Raw genomic sequence first — 19,121 nt, forward strand, 5'->3', positions numbered from 1 at the left:
TAGTCAGTCCTCCGCCTAGCTGCTGAAAAGCAGATGCTGTGGAAATGAGAGATTTAGCATTTAATCATCTTGTCTGGCAGGAAAGCATCTCCAATCCTGGGCTCCCCACCCCCAGCATGTGCTCACAAGCTGCCATGCTTCCTGGGAGGGGCACCCCCTCTGCTCCCGGCCTTTGAAGTGGGGCTGGGAGGGAAGAACTGCCCTCTTCCATCAGCACGTACAGCACATGGAGTGGAGGCACAGGGGCTCGGTTGTAGGGTCCATGCCAGGAATAAGTTCAGTCCCCTCCTTGGCTCCACACACTTTGGAGAAATTGACCACCGCTCTTACAGCAGACCCGTCTCCCACCTTCTCACGACACTTCCCTGATTATTATTTTTTAAACACCATGCGTGTCTGGGAAAACCCATCTGGACCTTCTGTCAGTTTGGAGCTGGATAGGAAATGACCATCCGAAGTGAAGTTCTTCTTGTTGGGCTGCCGGCAACTCCTGGTGCCATGAGCAGCACAGGGCCCATCTGCCCGCCTGCCTCCCGCTGCCTTGCGTGGGGCAGTGTGGTGGGCAGCATCGGCCATACCGCCTGCAGCTGTCCCTGTGGGTCAGACCCAGCTCTTCAGCAAGGCAGGATCCTGAGGTGACCGACAGCACATGCTTCCGGGCTGGGGTTGACCCAAGTTCCCTTGATACCCATGGATGTTAGCTGTAATGAACTGCTTAGTCGGAGGCCACCGTGCTTGAGACCGTGAACGGGTCTGTCACTGGGAAACTCAACATACTCTTGTTTTTAGCTCCAGCTCTGCCCTTGGCCTTCTTAATTAGTGCATCAGCCCTAATAAGACAGAACCCGCGCTTCCTAGTATGGACCCACAAGCTCTTCCCTCCTCTGCTGTTGGTCACTTCCCCTGGCTGGTTCCCTCTGCTGTCCCTCAAGAACCAGCCCATTCCAGCTCTGTCCGCCACCCCTTTTTGGTGTGCTTTGAGATAGGGTCTCACTTGTAGCGCAGACTGGTGTTGAGTCTGCCTGCCTCATCCTACCAGTGCAGGGCTACAGGTAGGAGCCGCCATGTTTAGCTCTACTTTGGTGGCCGTCTGCTGCACTGCAAACAAGGCAGATGTTCTACCCGTGAGCCAGACCCTTAGGCCTCCTTTCAGATCTTACTGATTTGCCTTGGCTGACCTTGAACATACTCTCTAATCCATACAGCCCTGAGTTTAGACTCTTCCTGCCTCAGCTTCCTGAGTACCTAGAATTACAGGCATGTGCCACCATGCCAAGCTTCCCCTCTCTGCTTTCTGCAAGCTCTGACCACCTGTGGCGTGCTTTCCCTTCTGGGCCTCTCCTCACATTCCCCTTCCACGCGCCAGATCTGGGCCTTGCTTTGGGGTCTCCCATTTAGTCCCCCTCTGACTTTGAAAGTCATCACTTCCTTTCTGTGAATAGCCTCGGCACTTTGCATCCACACACGGCACCTATTTGTCAGCTGGGGACAGCTGGCTCCTTTGGATCCAGAGAGGACTGTACAGACTAGTCCTGCCTCCTGCGGCTGGTGGGGTGGCCTCTGTGATCATCCAACTGCTCCTTGGGACATCGTGGTTGTCTTTGACTTTGAGATCCCACACCTGAAATCCCATACTAAATTTATCCTGAGCAAATTCAGCTGTCAGTCAGCACCCTCGCCCAAGGGACGCGCTGGTTTCCTTGCAGCTGAGTTCCTATTTCTCACTTCCACCACATTCCTTCAAAGTCTTTGTTCATGGTGTGCTGTTTTAGTCAGTGTTGCTATGGTTGTAGATGAAATGCCATGACCCAAAGCAAGTTAGGGAGGAAGGGGTCTATCTGACTTACCCTCCACGTCACTCTTCATCACTGAACACAGTCAGGACAGGAACCTGGAGGCAGGAGCTGACCGTGGAGGATGCTGTTTTATGACTTAACCCTTAATGGCATGCTTAGCCTGCTTTCTTAGAGAACCCAGCACCACCAGTCCAGAGATGGCCCCAACTAAAATGGACTGGACCTCCCACATCCTTCATTAGTAATATTGTTTAAGAAAATGCCCTATAGACTTTCCTGTATCCGGTCTTGTAGAGTCACCTTCTCGGGTGAGGTTCCTATCTCTCAAATGACTTTAGTCTGTGTCAGGATGACATAAAACGTGCCAGTGAGGGTGGATTTTGCTAAAATCTTCAGGCAGGTGAAAGAGGCTTCAGATGGTAAAATCTTCAGATGCGTGAACTTCAGAGCAAGCGCTGTGGCCACCATGAGGATCCCAGGACTGTTCTTAGTCCCAAATGAGGGCTGTTTCACCACAGAGGGAGGCACAAATAGCCCAGAAGTCTCCCAAGGGCAAGTTCTCCATCACAGACAAAATAGTTTCTGTTCTGGAATGCTCTTTAATGAGAAAGAAACCTGCTTGATAAAGTCTGTCTTGCCTCTTTGCAGGTGTTGGTCTAGTACTGATTTTTGTACCCCTTTTCCTAAGCCTTTAAGTCCACCTGCTTCCTTTCTTGTGTGATTCTTGTTTTGTACCACGGTGTGCTCCCTTTATGATGATGTCCTTATGAGTCTGTGCGAAGCGGGGAGGATGAGAAGGGAACTCAGTGGCACCACGGACTAGGTATCAAATCCTATTTCAGATGGACAGCCATGCATTGGGGAGTTGTTATCCCAAAGTTAGAGATGAGGAATATGAATGTCAGATGTGAGACTGGCTCCGAGCTCTGTGGGTGGGAATGCCTGCTCTCTGGACATCACACTGCACTCCCTCCCAGGAAATCTGAACGACTCAGGATTATGACCGACCTGTCCTGTGCTTGTATGGCTTGGCTTCTGTGCTGTCTAAAGATCTCCTGTGGTCTTGGGTGAGCACAGTGAAGACTCCATAGCAACCCTGAAAGGATTTGTCTTTTCCACCTTGCTGCCATGCGCTCCCTTGCTCTTCATAACCCCCTGTTGAAGCCTTCATCATGGAATACCTCTGCTGTGACATTATCTCGGAACAAGTTCATCTTCCTCATCCAGCCAGCCAGTATATGGGGATAAAGACTTCTGCGGTCCATAGCTGCTTAAATCAGTCCAACCCAAGAGCCCCAGTGTGTACCTGCTCTACCGATAAATGTGAGGCCATGTCACCTAACATGGAGGATTTGCAGGATACTGCATCGGAAGTAGGTCTAAGCCACACTAAGGTCCCATTCCTGGATCCCCTTGACCAGCTGTGCTGACACATCCGGTCCCACCCCAGATGTTGGAACTGCTGGAAATTTGTACCAGTTCTGTCATTGCGGGAATGAATTTCTCTAAGCCAGAGGTGGCAAATTCACAGAGGTGAACGCTCCTGGGACCGTAGGAAGCAAGGCTTTCAAGACCCACTGGCTGGCCAGGGGAACAGCAGCCCCCTCCACCTCTCCCGGCTTCTAATGGGGACGCGGCCAGCTTTTTAACTGGATCAGTTTTACAGTCCTCTCACACCAGCTCATGTTCGCCGTGTGCTCTGCAGCCATCTTTCTTGCTGAGCCAACAAGAAAAAGTTTCAAGCGTTTGCTGCTTCCATCTAAAATGCTTCCAGACTCCAGGCTTCTTTGGTGCTTACCGAATCACACGGGGGGGGGGGGGGGGGGGGAAGGCTGAAAGCTTTATGAGTTGAAACTTCAGGCTTCTCATTGGGTCTAACCCTGGTCAGCCGAGGTTCCAGTTGCTCTTAAACACGGCTCAGTGGGTTTTAACTGAAGGATACAACTAAATATGTCATCATGTGTTCATCTTTCAACTTTAATTATTGGAAACAGCCTGCTTAGCAGGTCCCTGGACCAGCGTTCGGGTTTGCAGAGGCTTTCCCCTCACCTCTCCGGGGAGTGTTCTTTGACATCTTTAAGACATACTACAAAGAAATCTGGCAACTTTCCTTTCAGAACCACCCAAAAAGAGGTCTTATGTAAAGGGAAAGTGTGTGTTTGTCTTTCGGCTAACTGGATCCTGCTGTTTTTGCAGATAGAATTATAACTTCTTATGTTGACGGTAGAGGGGAGCTCAGCTTCAGCCTCAGAGTGATGCCACAGGGACGGGTTGTCAGGTGTGGAAGGGAAGTGTTTAGCCAGATGAACACTGGCAGCCAGGCCTCAGGTTTGCACCGCAGATTTGTCGGGGCGGAGTAACATTTGCTCTCTTACCGATAGGAACCGAATCCTTGCCTTAATGCCCACACCTGGGTGCTATTTCCAGCACAGTGCCCATGGGTTCAAAAGCTACCAATGCTCCATCCTGGATAGAGAGTCTGGAATGTCGTGGTTCCCTCGTGTTGGGAAGTAAGAATGCCTGTCTTGATAGATAGAGAAGATGAGTTTTATATTTTTCCTTCAGCAAACGTAAAGATTTTCCTTCAAATTTCCTCTTTTACTCTAGGGAATTGTGTCCCCATTTTGCCACTGGGCTTCCCCGGAGTCAGATATAGCCTGTCTGCTACATTCTACCTTTGAGTAGCAGTCTCCACAGGCCCAATGTCTGAGTTTGTTGTTCATGTTTATCTCCTGCATCGTTGCAATTCTTTCTGCCTTCCTCAGACTGACTGCATTACTCTTTGGCCTTTGCATTTTAGACTTCCAGGTCCTACCACAAGGGTGGCCGCTGCAGGCAGCGAGGCCAAAGCACGTGGAGGGTCAGCCGCTGCCAACAACCGACGCAGCCACAGCTTTAACAACTACGACAAGTCCAAGGCTGTCGCCTCTCCACCCCCACCGCCACCACCAAGTAGTCATGAAAAAGGTGAGTCTTTTCCACGAGGTGTTCCTCGGTTTTTTTTTTTTAAATTCCTTTGGGCAAGTGTGGGTGGGGTCAAAATCAAGCTTGCAAACAAGATGAAGAACTGTGGTTTAGGGCTGGAGAGATGGCTCAGTGGTTAAGAGCACTGGCTGCTCTTCCAGAGGACCTGGGTTCAATTCCCAGCACCCACATGGCAGCTCACAACTATCTGAAGATTCAGTTCCAGGGGATCTGACACCTTTGTGCCATGGCACATAAAATAAAGTTAAATAAATCATAAAAGTTTTGTTAAAAAAAAAAGAACTGTGGTTTACTCACCCACATACTTAGCAAGAAGATTGTTATCAGTGGCATCCATATGGTAGGAAAAGTATTGTTACATTTACAGCCAGCAAGGCAGCCAGGTAAGTTATTTGTTCAGCCATGGCCCATGAGACACTTGACTACAGATAAGAAACAAGATGCCATTTGAAATTTGAGATTAAACTTTCATAGAGTGTGTGCTCTGCAGCAGAAGGGTTTGGGAGAGATGCAAGTTTCGTGCGGTGTGCTTTGGGACCTATCAGAAATGATGTGAAGAGCATTAGGAATACGGGCATTTTCACCTTTGAGAACGTGTCTGCATTTGGCTGACGCCTAAGAAGCAGACGGACTTGCTCCCGGAGTTGTGATATAAGGGTGTGTGGCCATCTATGCTACCGAGCTTTCAGGTGGAGAAAAAGCAAGGTGAGTGGCCCCATGGAAGACCTCCGCAGAAGGTAGGAAAACTAACTACCTTTGCTTATAAAAGCCTGCAAAACTCTTAAGAAACTGAAGCAAATTAGTTGAGTCTTCAGTGGAAGATAAGCCCTGCCTACCTGCCCAACATGCAGGGCAGAACACAAAGCCAGGTCTCTCAGAAGCATTCCCTGTGATAGTGTGGAAATATCCTAGAGCTTACCCTGGATCATGGTACCCCATCCTCTCGAGACATAGGCGTGTGTCCCTGAAGTGACGCAGGAGCCCCGGCAGCCCTCGTGTTGTGCATGAACTCGGTCCTATCCCGTCTGCTCCCCAAGCCAGGAGCACTTGGGTTAAGGAGCCCGATTCCCTTTGAGAGTTTATTAATGACTATGGCTAACAGATTTCTCAACCATTGCTATATGGTCTTATCCTGGGTGTATAGACCTGTCACATCTATGCGATCCTGCCCCAGTGGGGGTTCTATCGCATACAAAGTCAAGGGCTTTTGTTTAGCCTGTGTAGTTTTCTGGTCTGTTTGTCTCACTTTTGTGGTGTTGGGGCTCCAACCCAGAGCCTTGTCATGCCAGGCAGATGCTGTATCCCTGAGCTCCACACCCCACTGCTCCTTTGCCCTGTTGCATCATGCCGTTCTCTATAACATGGTGCGTGGAGGGGCTGGGGACATGGATCGGCAGTCAAGAATGCATGCTGCTTTTGCCGAGGACCCAAGTTCAGTTCCCAGCACCCATGTTGGGCAGTACAGAACCACCTAGAACTCCAGCTCCAGGGGATCTGGCGCTCCCTTCTGGTCTCTGAGCTCTTTTACTCAGATGCGCCTACCCACGTACAGACAGACATACAAACATGCACATAGATAAAACAATATAAAAAGTGAAAACCCCACACATTTGTGCTTGGAATACAAACATCACATCTGTTTGCAGAATGGCACAAGCGCGCATGTGTTTGAAGTTCTCTTTTGTATTTCTTTACAAGCCCCAGTCTAAACCGAACTGTACACAGCCTTCCAGGACTTCCACAGTGCAGCCATAGAAACCCGACGCACGCATATAGAAATGCTTTGGGTTTTACCTCAATAAGGAAAAGCCATTTCCTTTTTGGTTCCTCGTATGTCTCAGCTCGTATATTCCCCCTTTTTTAAAGGATGTAACTAACACGTACAAAAAGCAGTTGACTACTTGCCACAGCCCCAGAGGCAGGGAGGGTGAACTTGCTAGGGGCTGTGAATTTTGAAATGAGACAAATTGTTTTAAGGTGCTGAACTAATAAAGCCTTTGGGTAAATTTGGCCTTCTTCATTGGCATTGTTGTGGCTATCAATGCAGCGGCCTGGTATGGCGGAAACTCCTTTGGGTCTCTCCTCTACCTGTGAGGTCCTCCGTCATTGAAGCAGCATGAAGGACGAGATGTTCCGCTGCCCTGCCATTGGGCCTCATCCACATGTCCTGTTCTCCGTGGGTGTCCTCTGGTTTTCCTCACTGCATCGCCCCCTTGCCTTGGTCTCCTTGTCAAGAGACCGTCCAATGACCTTAATCGTTCTGTCGTGTCTGAGTTGCACTGGGTCCGTCGATTAAGAGTGTCTGTGAGCATGTCACACTTTGTGGTTGGGGACAGCTTTGAGTCAGGGATTAGAAGACAGAACTGTGTCCTGAGTGGATGGGACGAATCCAGCAAGCTTAAGTCCTCAAGAGAATATGGTGACACCTTCTTCATTGGCTTGTGGGGACAGGGATGGGAATGAATGACGTCAGGCTGGTCGTAGGAACTAAGGGGCTAAAATACTGCTTTCCAGAGGTACTTAGAGAGGAGCAGTGCCCGTGTGTGCCATAACAGAGAGTCGCTTAGAGTCGTGGGTGCTCAGATGACATAACCAAGTCCGCTCAGGGGGGAGTCTAGAGTGGTACCATGTTGCTTTCCCTTAGTGCTAGGATGGGAGTTCGGAAGAGTGAGTTGCTCTAAAATACTTATCCTGTCTAGTATTGGTCTGGGTGTTGATCTGAGAACAGATCTGCTGGGTAAATTTTCATAGTAAACTCGGGTTCGGTTATGGACCTGTCTGAAGTTGCCACAGTGATGGGTAGGCCTCGCGTTGGTCTTTCCGGAACCGTGACCCTTGCCAGAGAGAGCTGAGGATAATTCTGCATCATTTCCAGAAGCAGCTGCAGAATTGCTGTGATCTTTGGACTACCATCCATCATGGGTGTGTGTGTCGGGGGGGCGTCTCACAACCAGCATCAGGTATGGACCAGGAGACTACAGTTGCATTTAAAGACTTCTCTAGGAGGTTATCTGGGGATGAAACTCTGTGTGCCCAGGCTAGGCTGTCAGGCTGGGTTTAGCTACCACGCTCAAAGTCCTCCCAGGGCCCTAGAAGAGGGCCAGCGAAGAAGCCACACTCATCCCTGAGGCCAGACTACAAAGGTCTGAAGAAAAGGTATTGGCCTCCAGTTAAAGCCAAGGCAAGTACTTTGAAGAGAGATGGCTAAACTTGAATTCATGCCCTTGCCGCTCCCCATAAGTGTGACTCTGAGTTGTCCTCACCAGGGCGTCTATTCCAGTTCACCTTTAAAAACCATCCCAGGCCTCATAAGGCTGCAGACAGCCCTTGCAGGTGCTGGCAGGTGCTTCTCCACTCTGGTGCAAGCCCTGCCCAGGACGCCAACAGTGTCACTGTGTCAAAACCACTGGCGCCGCATCTCTCTAAATAGCTCAGTATGTTTTACTTCTGGGACCCCTGCAATATGAACCCCAATTAGCAGCCGTAGTTCTCAGAGAAGCCCAAAGTGATGACGTCCTCAAGAGGCACCCATCCTTTCTCTGTAGTTCTTTCTCGTCCAAAGGTGGTTGACTATTCCGAGGTCATTTCCACTGTGAGCACTGTTGCCTAGTAACACAGTAGCTTTTCATCTTTATCGGGTTTCCAGGGGGACATGCAAGAAGATCACCCAAAGTTCCTGTTCACATGCAAAAGCATGATGGGTTTCTTATCTTTCCCCACCAGCAAGTCTCCCCACTTCTCAGATACTCAGCTTGTCAATATGAAGTGGCACCATGGACCTTTGTCCCCAGGAAGTCACACACATGGTATTCTTGCTTGTTGGGTTTTTTTTTTTCTAGCCCAATCCTAATTTGTGTCCAGTCACCTCTATGTTTGCTGTAGACATTTCAGTGAAGGCTCCACCTGCCATTTCCTCAGAGCTGGAGTTCACTGACATCGTGAATGTCACTTTCCTGGCACCAGAAACCCCCCCCCCCCACCCCGTGCTCCCTGCTAACAGTGCCCTTTGACCCACTAGTGGGACAGTGGTGGCTGGGGTTCTAACAGGAGGTTTCTTCGTATAGCTTGACTTCACACCATAGCTTCCTTTGATTCCAAATTATGGACAGGATTGAATTGAATAGATGAAAAGTCACTGTATACGTGCAGGCTCACCACTCCCAAACAGTGTTCATGCTGATGTAGTTCATGCAAAATGTCCACACGATGCCAGTGAGTACAGGTCGGTGGCTGTCACAGTGATTGTGTCCATGATCTCGGGTAGCCATGGTAAATTCAAAACTCTAGACCATTGGTTTTCTTTTATGATCTCTCTCTCTCTCTCTTCTCTCTGTCTCTCTCTCTTTCTCTCTCTCTCTCTCTGTGTGTGTGTGTATGTGTGAGCGCATGTGTGCATACATGTCTGCACGCACAGGTGCATATCACACATCTGGAGGTCAGAGGACAACCTCAAGTGTAGGTCCTTCCCCCTCCCTCCTTGTCTGAGATGGGGTCCTGTGATCCTCACTAACTGGCCTGCAAGCTTTCAAGAATTCTCCTGTCTCTGCCTGTTACCTCCCTGTGGGGATGCTGGCATTGCAGACACATACTACTGCATCTGGCTTTACCTGGATTTAGGTGGATGGAACTCAAGTCTTCATGCTTGCACAGCGAGCTCCTTTACCCACCAAGCCATCTCCTCAACCCACTCTGTGAATACCAGAGTGAGGGAGGAAGAGGAAGGAAGGAGAGGAACGTAGAGACTGAACTTCCCACGGTGGCAGTGGTAGGCAGCTGTGGCCTGTGGGACCCCTCTGCACGGCCGCCAAAGCACAGCCTTTGCCCCTGCTTTTCAAATTCATCATTTTTCACTGACTCTTTTGTTAAATATAGTAGATAACCTGAGTTATGATAGTATGGAATATTTCCCCGTAGGACCAAGTTATTCAGTTTGCATTTTCAGTGTAGTTTACTCCCTTCCGTCAGCCTTGGAAATAGAGGTTACTTCCACTCATTTGTCTCATATTTTTTTGTTTGTTTGTTTTTGTTTTTTGAAACAGGATTTCTCTGTAGTTTTGGAGTCTGTCCTGGAACTAACTCTTGTAGACCAGACTGGCCTCGAATTGACAAAGATCCGCCTACCTCTGCCGCCCGAGTGCTGGGATTAAAGGCATGCGCTACCACCGCTGGGCTTATAGTTAATCTGAATTTTTGCTTTCTACATCTTTAAAACAAGGTGGGGACTGGAGAGAGGGTTCGGCGGTTAAGAGCACTGCTGCTCTTATAGAGAACCCATGTTCAGTGCCCAGCACCCTCACCAGACAGTCCACAACTGCCTGTACCTCCAGCTCCAGGGGACCTGACACCTTCTGGACCTCACAGGTTGCCACACTCACATATACACATACCACACAGACACCCATGTACTCCTAATTAAAATAAACACTTAAAAAAAGAAATGTTCTTCATTGTGACTTTGTTGTGTGTATGTGCACACGTGTGTGCACTCACGCATGCTTACATACATCAGTGCACTATAAGCTTTATTTTGTGTGTATGCGTATTCTGCCTACATATATACTAATACACCACATGCATGCAGTACCCAAGAAGGCCAGGAGAAGAGAGGTGGATGCCCTAGGACTGGGATTACAGATGGTTGTAAACCACAGTGTGGATACTGGGCATAGAATTTAGGTCCTCTGGAAGAGCAGTCCGTTCTCTTAACTTCTGAGTTAGCGCTCCAACCCCATGTACTAATTTTAATTCAACCACCCTACTGTTTTTCCCTTTACCATGTCTACCTCTTTTTGCCCCTTTACCTGTTATATTGTACCCCGTTACCCTCATTACCCCTCCCCTTCATAGTCTTCTTTCTAACTTCCTGTCTTACACAGACACACATGCACACACACGCACACCTAGATTCTGTGTGTGAGAGACAGAGCTTGTTTCTCAAGGTGTGATCACAGATGATCAGTTTGTCAGCTTTCAAGGTGACTGTGCAAATATGGACCCTGGACTTTATGGACCTTGCCCTTCCAATTCACGTCTCTGTGTTTATAGTTGACACTCGGTGATCCCCAAGGCCATGAAGGTGGAAAACCCTTGTTCTTAGTTACACATTGTAAGAAATGCCATCTTCTAATGGCCCTGTAACTCTTAGCAAGTGTTTGATGACTTACTGTTATACATTTGGAGACAGGTAGTGAGACCCCTCCTCTTGTACCAGCTCAGGCCTGGCATGCCGCAGGAGCTCAAACAGGGCAGCCCATAAAAATTTCATGTACATTTGGTCATAACTATATTTAAATGTATCCTCAGGGCCAGCACTTTAGATAACTAGACTTTCAGATTGCCAAGAACTTCAAAGCTTGCTTTGCTTTTGTGGTTTTGCCTTGCACGTCTTCAAGTTGTTGTTATATTTTGTTTTAAAATGTTTTCATTGCTTTCTTGTTCTAGCTGATCTCATAGAACACAAGCGGATAGGCTCTGATCCTTTACTTGGGCTGGGATATACAAAGGAGTGTGGGTATGTTAGCAGAAGGCCGGCAGGGCCAGGAGGTGCTCTGGGGGTGTCAGCTTGCCCACGCCAGCTCTCTGTACTCTTGGCTCATGAAGAGCTTGAAGCCTCTTGGGTGTGTGAAGCTACGAATGTCCATGCTTGACCCAGCCCTTCCCCACAGAGACAAGAAGGCTGAATAGCCTGGTTTGCTTTTCCAACAAGACAGATGTGCTTCAGCTCCAGCGTGCAAGCTTATGCTCTTGCTGGATGCCCTCACTCTAAAAGACAATGAACCTGGCTTTGGGGAGCAGGACGAATGAGTGGGGAAAAGGAAGAGAGATGGGTCATATAAGAAGACAGAATACCTCTTTGGTTACCCCGAGTTGGGGGTGCGAGATGAGTGTCTGCTGTGTGTCTGGTCTGCAGGGGATGACTCTGCTGCTTCCCCTACTCCCACTTGTCAGGCAGAGAGCTTCACATGGACATGGATCCAATGTCGTTTAAAGCTTCATCAGAGGAGGAGCACATTTAGGCATCCGGGTGCTCCCTTAGTCAGGCCTACCCAAGTTTGGTCTGCAACACTTGGTTTACTCCGTTTACTTAAATGTTCTTTAAAGACATTTTTCTCCTAAGTTATGTGTTTGGCAGTATTTGTCTACATTTAAGGATAAATTAGTCAACCTTTCCGTGGGCTTACAAGGCACAATCAAAGTGCCAGAGTGAGAAGGGGCAACTAAGCTGAGTCGCCCCAGTACCGCCATACTTGGCGCTTCGTGATGAGTTTCTCATGAAGGCACTTGACCCCTTCTCTGCTGAAGATGGACCTTCCTGGGCATTAAACCAACTCTTCAGACGAGATGCCCTCTCCAGCTGCAGCTTGCCCCTCACTGTGTACCTGCCTCTTTAGAATGTGAACATACAGCTGGGGTGGGAGGGACCCAGCCTCTCTAAGTGCTGTAGATGAGGGACCACAGCGAGAAGACTGTCTCAGTAGCCTCCTTGGTGGTAAGCCTGTCTGTGAATGTCATGCACCGAGGACGTGGTTCACTCTGTGGTGTCTGGGGAGCTCCTCGTGGGTTCTTCAGCAGTGGCTCTGCCTGTTTCTGTGGTCCGGAGGCCCTTTGAGCTTTGTGGATAATGCAGGGACCCACCTAATTCTCCCAAGGTGAAGTGGAGCCCTCTGTGTCCTGCTGAGTCAGTCCCTTGCCTTTGCTGTGATGGGAGAATCATAGCATTTAGCTGTAATGAAAACTGGATTGCAAGGTCCTCAGCCTGTAGTAACTCAGCTTGGGAAAAGCAAGGCTTCGAGGGAAAACCAAAACAAACCCTACAACCATCTTGACTACTGGGTAGCCCAAGACACTGAGCCTCTGCTGCCCTCTGCTGCCTGAGTCTTGTGATGACAGCTCATCTCTAGCGTTCTTTTCTTTTTTCTTTCCAATTTTAATTAAAAAAAAATTTTACTGTCTTATATTTATGGGTATTTTTCTGCATGTATATCTGTGTACTAGTCATATTACTTGATGCCTGCAGAAGCGAAAGGAGGGTGTCTGATCCCCTGGAGCTAAATTCCACATTGTTGTGAGCTTCCTTGTGGGTGCTGAGATTCGAACTGGGTCCTCTGGAAGAGCAGCCAGTGCTCGTAACCACTGAGCGAAGTCATCATACTAGAAAGATTTGCGTGTTGTCTACATGCTGCTATCCAGACATGGTTTCCATCCTTTATTTCCTCCACTTGTGGTCCTAAGATTGTCTAAGTGTGATCAATAAAGTCCCAGTGGCCTGGAGGAGACAAGGGACTGACATAGGGCCTGAGCTAAGCCCCTCCTCCTCCAGGCTGTCACTCACTACCCTTAAGTAGGCAGCCAGCTGCTGGATTCGAGGATGGGGTTTAACCCTAAGGAAAGGGATCTTTGCGGGCACGAGTGGATTTTTGCTCTAAGAAAATCATGCTAGATTTATTTGTTTTTAATGGGTGACCAGTTCTGAAGGAGTAAAGCCGTGCTTGGCGATCATACAGGTCCTGATTCCACCCTTCATATCCTGGGACATGTCATTGTCCAATTAAGCATCAGCCTAGTCCCTGATATTCAAAGGTGAAGAGCAGGGCTCCAGCCCCGCCCTCATGAAATTCATTGTATGGAGGGAGAGACAGATGGAAGATAAATAAGAGTGTGATAATTACTCCTCTGCAAAAACCTAGGTGCCACAGCAAATGTGTGTTTTTGCACTGGGTGCCCTTATCAGAGTGAGACCCACAGAATTCCCGTTATTATGTTTACTCATTTTTTTCATACAGTGGTTAGGAGCTAAGGATGCTTTAGGACATGGGCTCATTGAAAAATCAAACAAACCAAAACCAGTTTCCCTGCTGAAATGAGGGTCTGTGCCCTAGGCTAGCATTTTCTTCTCTCTAACCATAGGAAATAAAACTAAAAAGTTACAGGGATAGCTGGGAATGTATCTCAGTGGTAGAATGCTTCCCTGGCATCTGTAAGACCCCATGTTTGGTCCTTGGTGCACGTGCGCACACACACACACAAAGTAAGTAAAAGAAAAAATTTGCAGGGAAACCAATTTTGGCTCCATATTAAGAAATAAATGAAGGACTTTCATATATGTGTTCCCAGTAGGATGAATCTTTTGGGAGGGGAGTTCTCTGCCCCCCCGCCCCCCAGGATCAGGAAGGCTCGATCAGCCCTGTTCTGGTCGCTGCATGTTGGGTTTGAGCAGACAGCCTTGATGATGTTTGCAAACTTCAGTTAATTATATCAGGTAAAGGGTGGAGTCTTTGATTGATGCATGTTGTGTAAATGCCTCTGTCGTTTGAACAATGTCACAGGTAGAGTCCTGTAAAGAGTCCTTTCTTAAGCCCTGCCTCCTGTAAAGATGTCCATCCACCCCCAAAATGCACTTTATCCTCAACAATGCCACTGACACTCTAGAAGTTGTTTCTAGTCCTCCTCCCATCCCCCCCCCCTCAAAAGACAGAAGGAAATGTGCACATACTGCCCTCGGTGACATTCGCACTGGCATTTCCCGCTCAGGTTGTGTACTTGGGGTGATTTCTCTCATAAGCGGAGATAAGTTGTGAACTGGTTACATTCTTGCTCTGCAGCCATCCTTGTGGCCTCAGAGAGGATCCTTGCCACAGAGACACTATGATGGCTGCTTGGTGAGATGATGCACGTGGTGGCTCGAGCCTTTACCGTGTGGATCTCTTTTTCTGCCCTTTTCTCCTGCCAGGTAGCCTGAGTTCCGTACTCAAACACCTGCTTCGCATCCTTCCTGTAGGGGGCATCGTTCATCGAGAAAACCCAGCCTGCAGAGCGCAGGTCATGTTAGGCCTTATAGGGAAGACCCTGCGCTGCTTTGAGGATTCCCGTGCGCTGGAGATGTCCTTATTCTATCCTGTCACTCATGTGTTAGGCAGACTGGGCTCAGACGCAGTCTTTCTTAGGAAGCGAGATGACTTTGTATCGTATTAGTTCTTCTGGTTCAGAACCAAAACCAGCAAGTCTGGGCAGTGGGGGTGGGGGTGATTTGCCCACACCAAACACATGCATCAGGACAAGGATTCTCACCCATGACACGCCATGCCAGGCCTTTGATCCCTTCGTCAAACCTAAGACATTTCATCTCAATGCCTCCAAAAGAAGTAAGTGTGTTTCCTTCTCCCAGAGCATCTTCACAGCCGAGGTAATAGGACGTTACAGAGGAACCGGTGGGAGCCCGCTTTCCTCTGGACGGCTCAGCCTTGAGTTTGATGAAACACATTGTGGCTTCCCCTGTCATCCAGCCCTGGAAAGTAATACTTCAGATCACAGCTATGTGCTGTTTCCCACAAGCTTGCAGGTTGACCAAATGCTTCTGCTGAGGTGTCCCAGACTTGTGACTATGTCTAGAGTCATGGGGAACGGCTAGTTATCTCTGGATGATCCTCCTTCTTCCAAGAACTTCTTCCTGGCTGTTTTTGTGTTGTTTAGATGAGTTCTTGGATAGGGGTTGAGGTGTGTAAGGCCATTGAGACCTCATCTCTAAAGGGGGCACCATGTCTTGTCTTCTCGTGGAGGCCTGCCCACGTTTCTGTGGGTGGGGAAGAACTTCAGAGTCACACTGAGGAGGGCAGAGGCAAGCAACTAGTGAGAAGTGACAGTGTCCAGCGCTGAAAGTGGCTCTCTGCAGGTATAGGTGTGGCTCTCTGCCTATGCCTGTCCTTCAGTGGTGGGCCTGCCTTTCAGTGTCCACCTCCCCCCACCCCCGTCCCTGCTTCCTCTTGCATAGTATCTGGCAGGGCAGGTGTTAGCTGAATGTCCAACTTGGTTTCAGGCCCCCAGGGATTGGTCCTTGCAGCTCTCCATGAAGGTCACATGAGTTTGGATCATTGAAAACTCTGAACTTCAATGTCATTGCAGTGAACTGCCTTGCAGTAGACATGAAGGGAGAACCAGCCCTGTGCAATCGAGTATTTGCTCAGTCAGTGAAATCAAGTGTACACAAGTCCGAGTGTACACAAATCCGAAAGGGTGAAAAGCAACCGAGCAGCCAAAGCTAAGCTGACAATCCCAGGCCTTTACTACTATCTTCTTGCCTCTGACCCAAAACCTGAAGCCCTCCAGGATGTCCCTGTTCTGCCTCAGCAATCCTGGGTAAACAAGAGTAAAGGATGTTTTTAAAACCAGGGGACCTAGGGGCTAGAGAGATGGCTTAGTAGTTAAGAGATCATGCTGCTCTTCCAGGAGACCAAAGGTCCAATCCCAGCACCCTTGTCAGGGGACTCCTAACTGCCTGAAGCCCCATCTTCCGGGGGCGGATGCCGCCGGCCTCCCTGGGAACTTGTATCCACATGCATGTACCTATACACCAACATGTAAGTTTGGGAAAAAAAATCTTTAAAGCCAAATCAGTGTCTAGAACCAGAATGACCTGTCTGTCCTAACAGTTCCCAACAAACAAACCCTTGCGCCTTCACTTGGGAAGTATCAGAGTGGCTAGCTTTTGCTTGTGGAATCTTAGACATGCAACCTAATTGATTGGTGAAGTCTTCCGGTGGCTACTTGCCGTGGAGAGGGAATTTGAAATGAAAGTATTGGTTGAGAAGAGCCAGCGTGGGAGGCACATGGGTTTGGTTCTCTGTCTTTCTGTCTTTCTCTCTCTTTCTGTCAAGTAGCTATGGGTATAGAAGACAAACCTCTCCATGGAGTTTTAAGGAAGAGGGACCTCACCAGGAAAGGTGATGGCTGTTTGTCCTGCAGCGCTTTAGAACGAATGGGTCTTTGATTTGCAGATCTTTCTTTCTCTGAGTGTAATTTTTTAAAGTTTATTTATTATTTATTATGTATACAGTGTTCTGCATGCCTGTATGCCAGAAGAGGGCACTAGATCTCATTATCGGTACCTGGGAGGCACCATGTGGTTGCTGGGAATTGAACTCATGACCTCTGGAAGAATAGCTAGTGCTCTTGACCTCTGAGCCACCTCTCCAGCCCTCTGAGTGTAATTTTATTTGTCCTCTGGCGTTTCTTATCACCCGCAAATGTGGATACCCTGGTTATCTTAATATGTCTAGATCCACATTTCAAAAGTCCTCTGTGTTGTTCCTAGGAGCCGGTAGCCAAAGTGTCTTGGGGGAGATTAAAGACATCAGAGATGAAGTGAGTAAGCTATACAGGGAGAGAGATGGGAGCCGCCTGAGCCTCGCTCCTTGGCTTCAGGGTGTTGGTCAGCAGGAGTTGCTCTGGCTTGGCAATAGAAATGGCCACCGCTCACCGCACACTGATCAGAACTGCTCGATCTCATTAGGGAGCCCCTCAGATCACCTTCTGGCAGGAGACGCTCCACAAACCATCAACCAGCCAAGGTGGAGGCCGACTTCCTTGAAGTCTCTCCAGACACTTTGGCACACTCGCCTGTTGGAAGGGCTTAGCTAAGCAGAGAGCTTTTGAGACCTGCAGCAGCAGGGCTGGGGAGCGTTCCAGACTCCCAGCACTGGGACTCACGGCTCACCCCGTGCTCCTTGTCTTGAACCCTTCCTCGAGCACATTCCCCACCTGCTTGGGCAGGTACCCGGAGGTGCAGTGTTTCAGACAGCCGGTGTCTGTAATCTGTAAAGGCCTCTGTGCCCTCTACTCAGCCCTGCCAAGCAGACTATAGTCTGACATGATTGGCACCATATGTTCCTGAAGGAGGGTAAGTGTGTTCAAAAAGTTGAATTTGTGTTGGGTGTGCACATGTTCTTTCTCCCTCTGCCTTATGGTCTTGAGACAGTTTTTTCACAGAACCTAGAGCTAGGCTGGCAGTCCCTAATATATCTGTCTCGCCTGTCCCAATGTTGGGATTGTAGGTGCAGGTATAGCCATGCTCACTTTTTACGTGAGTTCTGGGGGATTTGAACTCAGGCCCTCATGCCATTTCTCAAACCCCGAGAAGCTGATTTTTTTAAGTTTTTTTAAATTACATTTGTTTAATTCTGTGTGGGTGGAGGTGTATGCGCGCTCCAGCACTGACGTGGAGCTTAGAGGACCACTTGTAGGAGTCAGGTCTCAGGGATCAAACTCAAGTCAGCAGACTTGATGCTAACTACCTTTCCCATCTTCCTGACCCAAAACAGAAATTCTTAAAGTGCTCATTTTAATTTTTCTTCAGTGACCACATGTGACTGGTGGTTCCAGTATTATAGTTTGGTAAGCAATTGGAAAGTATGTCTGAATTCTGTCATTAAAAATTACTTTTTTGGAGCCAGATGAAATGAATGGTATATGCCTTTAATCCTAGCACTCGGGAGGCAGAGACAAGCAGACCTCTGTGAGTTTGAGGGCAATCTGGTCTACAGAGTGAGTTACAGGCCAGCCAGAGCTGTTACACAGAGAAACTCTGTCTTGGAAAAAAAAAAAATCTTTTACCAGGAGGTGGTGGTGCATCCCTTTAATCCCAGCACTCAGGAGGAGAAGTAGGCTAATCTCTGTGGTTTCCAGGACTGCCAGAGCTGTTAAACAGAGAAACTTTGACTCAAAAAACAAACAAACAAACAAACAAAATAAACTAATGAATTCATTAACTGAATAAAAGAAAACTTTGGTGGTAGGGCTAGAGATTTGGCTCAGTGGTTAAGGGTACTTGTTGCTCTTAGAAAGAACCCAAGTTTTGTTCCTAGCATCCACATGGTAGTTCACAGCCATCCATAACTCCATTTTCAGGGCTTCCCGTGCCCTCTTTTGCTCTCTACAGGCACCAGGCACAGACATGGTGCACATCTATACCTGCAGGCCAATCATTCATACACATAAATAAGGCTCTATGTCCCATCAAGTACCTCCCTTGTAACCTGGCATTCTAGCTGAGCAGTTATCTGATTAACATCTGGGTCCACCTGGGCCCAGGATAGCTAACGAGTGAGGGCAACCAACATCGTAACGTATGTGAAAGACTGAGATTGGGGAGGGGGTTTGAAAGTTATCCGTGCAGCTCTCAAGCGTGTGCTTGGTCGTTGACCACTTCATGCTCAGTGTCAAAAGCCCTAGCACCCTGCATCATCTAGCGCTGACTGAACGTTCAGTGACTGAGCGTTGAATGTAGGCATGACTGAATACATGTGAAAAGGACAATTTAAAGACGGCTTTTTAGTCGCGTGTTTTATGAAGTGTCCCAAAGCAGGAACGCTCTGGAGACAGAAAGTGACCTCGCTGAGGCTGGGTCGGGGAATGGGGAGTCATTTCAAGTGGTTGTGGAGTTCCTTTGTGCTTTGATGAAGATGTTTGGAAATGAGATTATGGTGCTGTGCTCGGCTCTGTGTTCACTGAAAACTCTTGGGCAAGCCCCGATGTGTGTGTTTTCTGTTAGGCTGGTGAGTTCCACCT

At 48.5% G+C, this 19,121-nt stretch overlaps 1 protein-coding gene across 6 annotated transcripts in view; it reads left to right on the plus strand.

The window, feature by feature from the left end:
• Positions 1 to 19,121, plus strand: part of Nav2 (neuron navigator 2) — a 356,673-nt gene that overhangs the window by 162,645 nt on the left and 174,907 nt on the right. For all 6 annotated transcript variants that reach the window (XR_015736368.1, XM_087901386.1, XM_087901385.1 and 3 more), the window contains one exon: positions 4,597 to 4,763. Coding sequence is in view for 5 of the 6 variants with exons in the window: in XM_087901386.1 (XP_087757512.1) it covers positions 4,597 to 4,763 (167 nt within the window). In the remaining variant the exon portion in view is untranslated. The remainder of the gene's footprint in view (positions 1 to 4,596; positions 4,764 to 19,121) is intronic.

Source organism: Myodes glareolus, chromosome 24, assembly GCF_982192425.1.
Source record: "Myodes glareolus chromosome 24, mMyoGla1.1, whole genome shotgun sequence".
Taxonomy (NCBI): Eukaryota; Metazoa; Chordata; class Mammalia; order Rodentia; family Cricetidae; genus Myodes; species Myodes glareolus.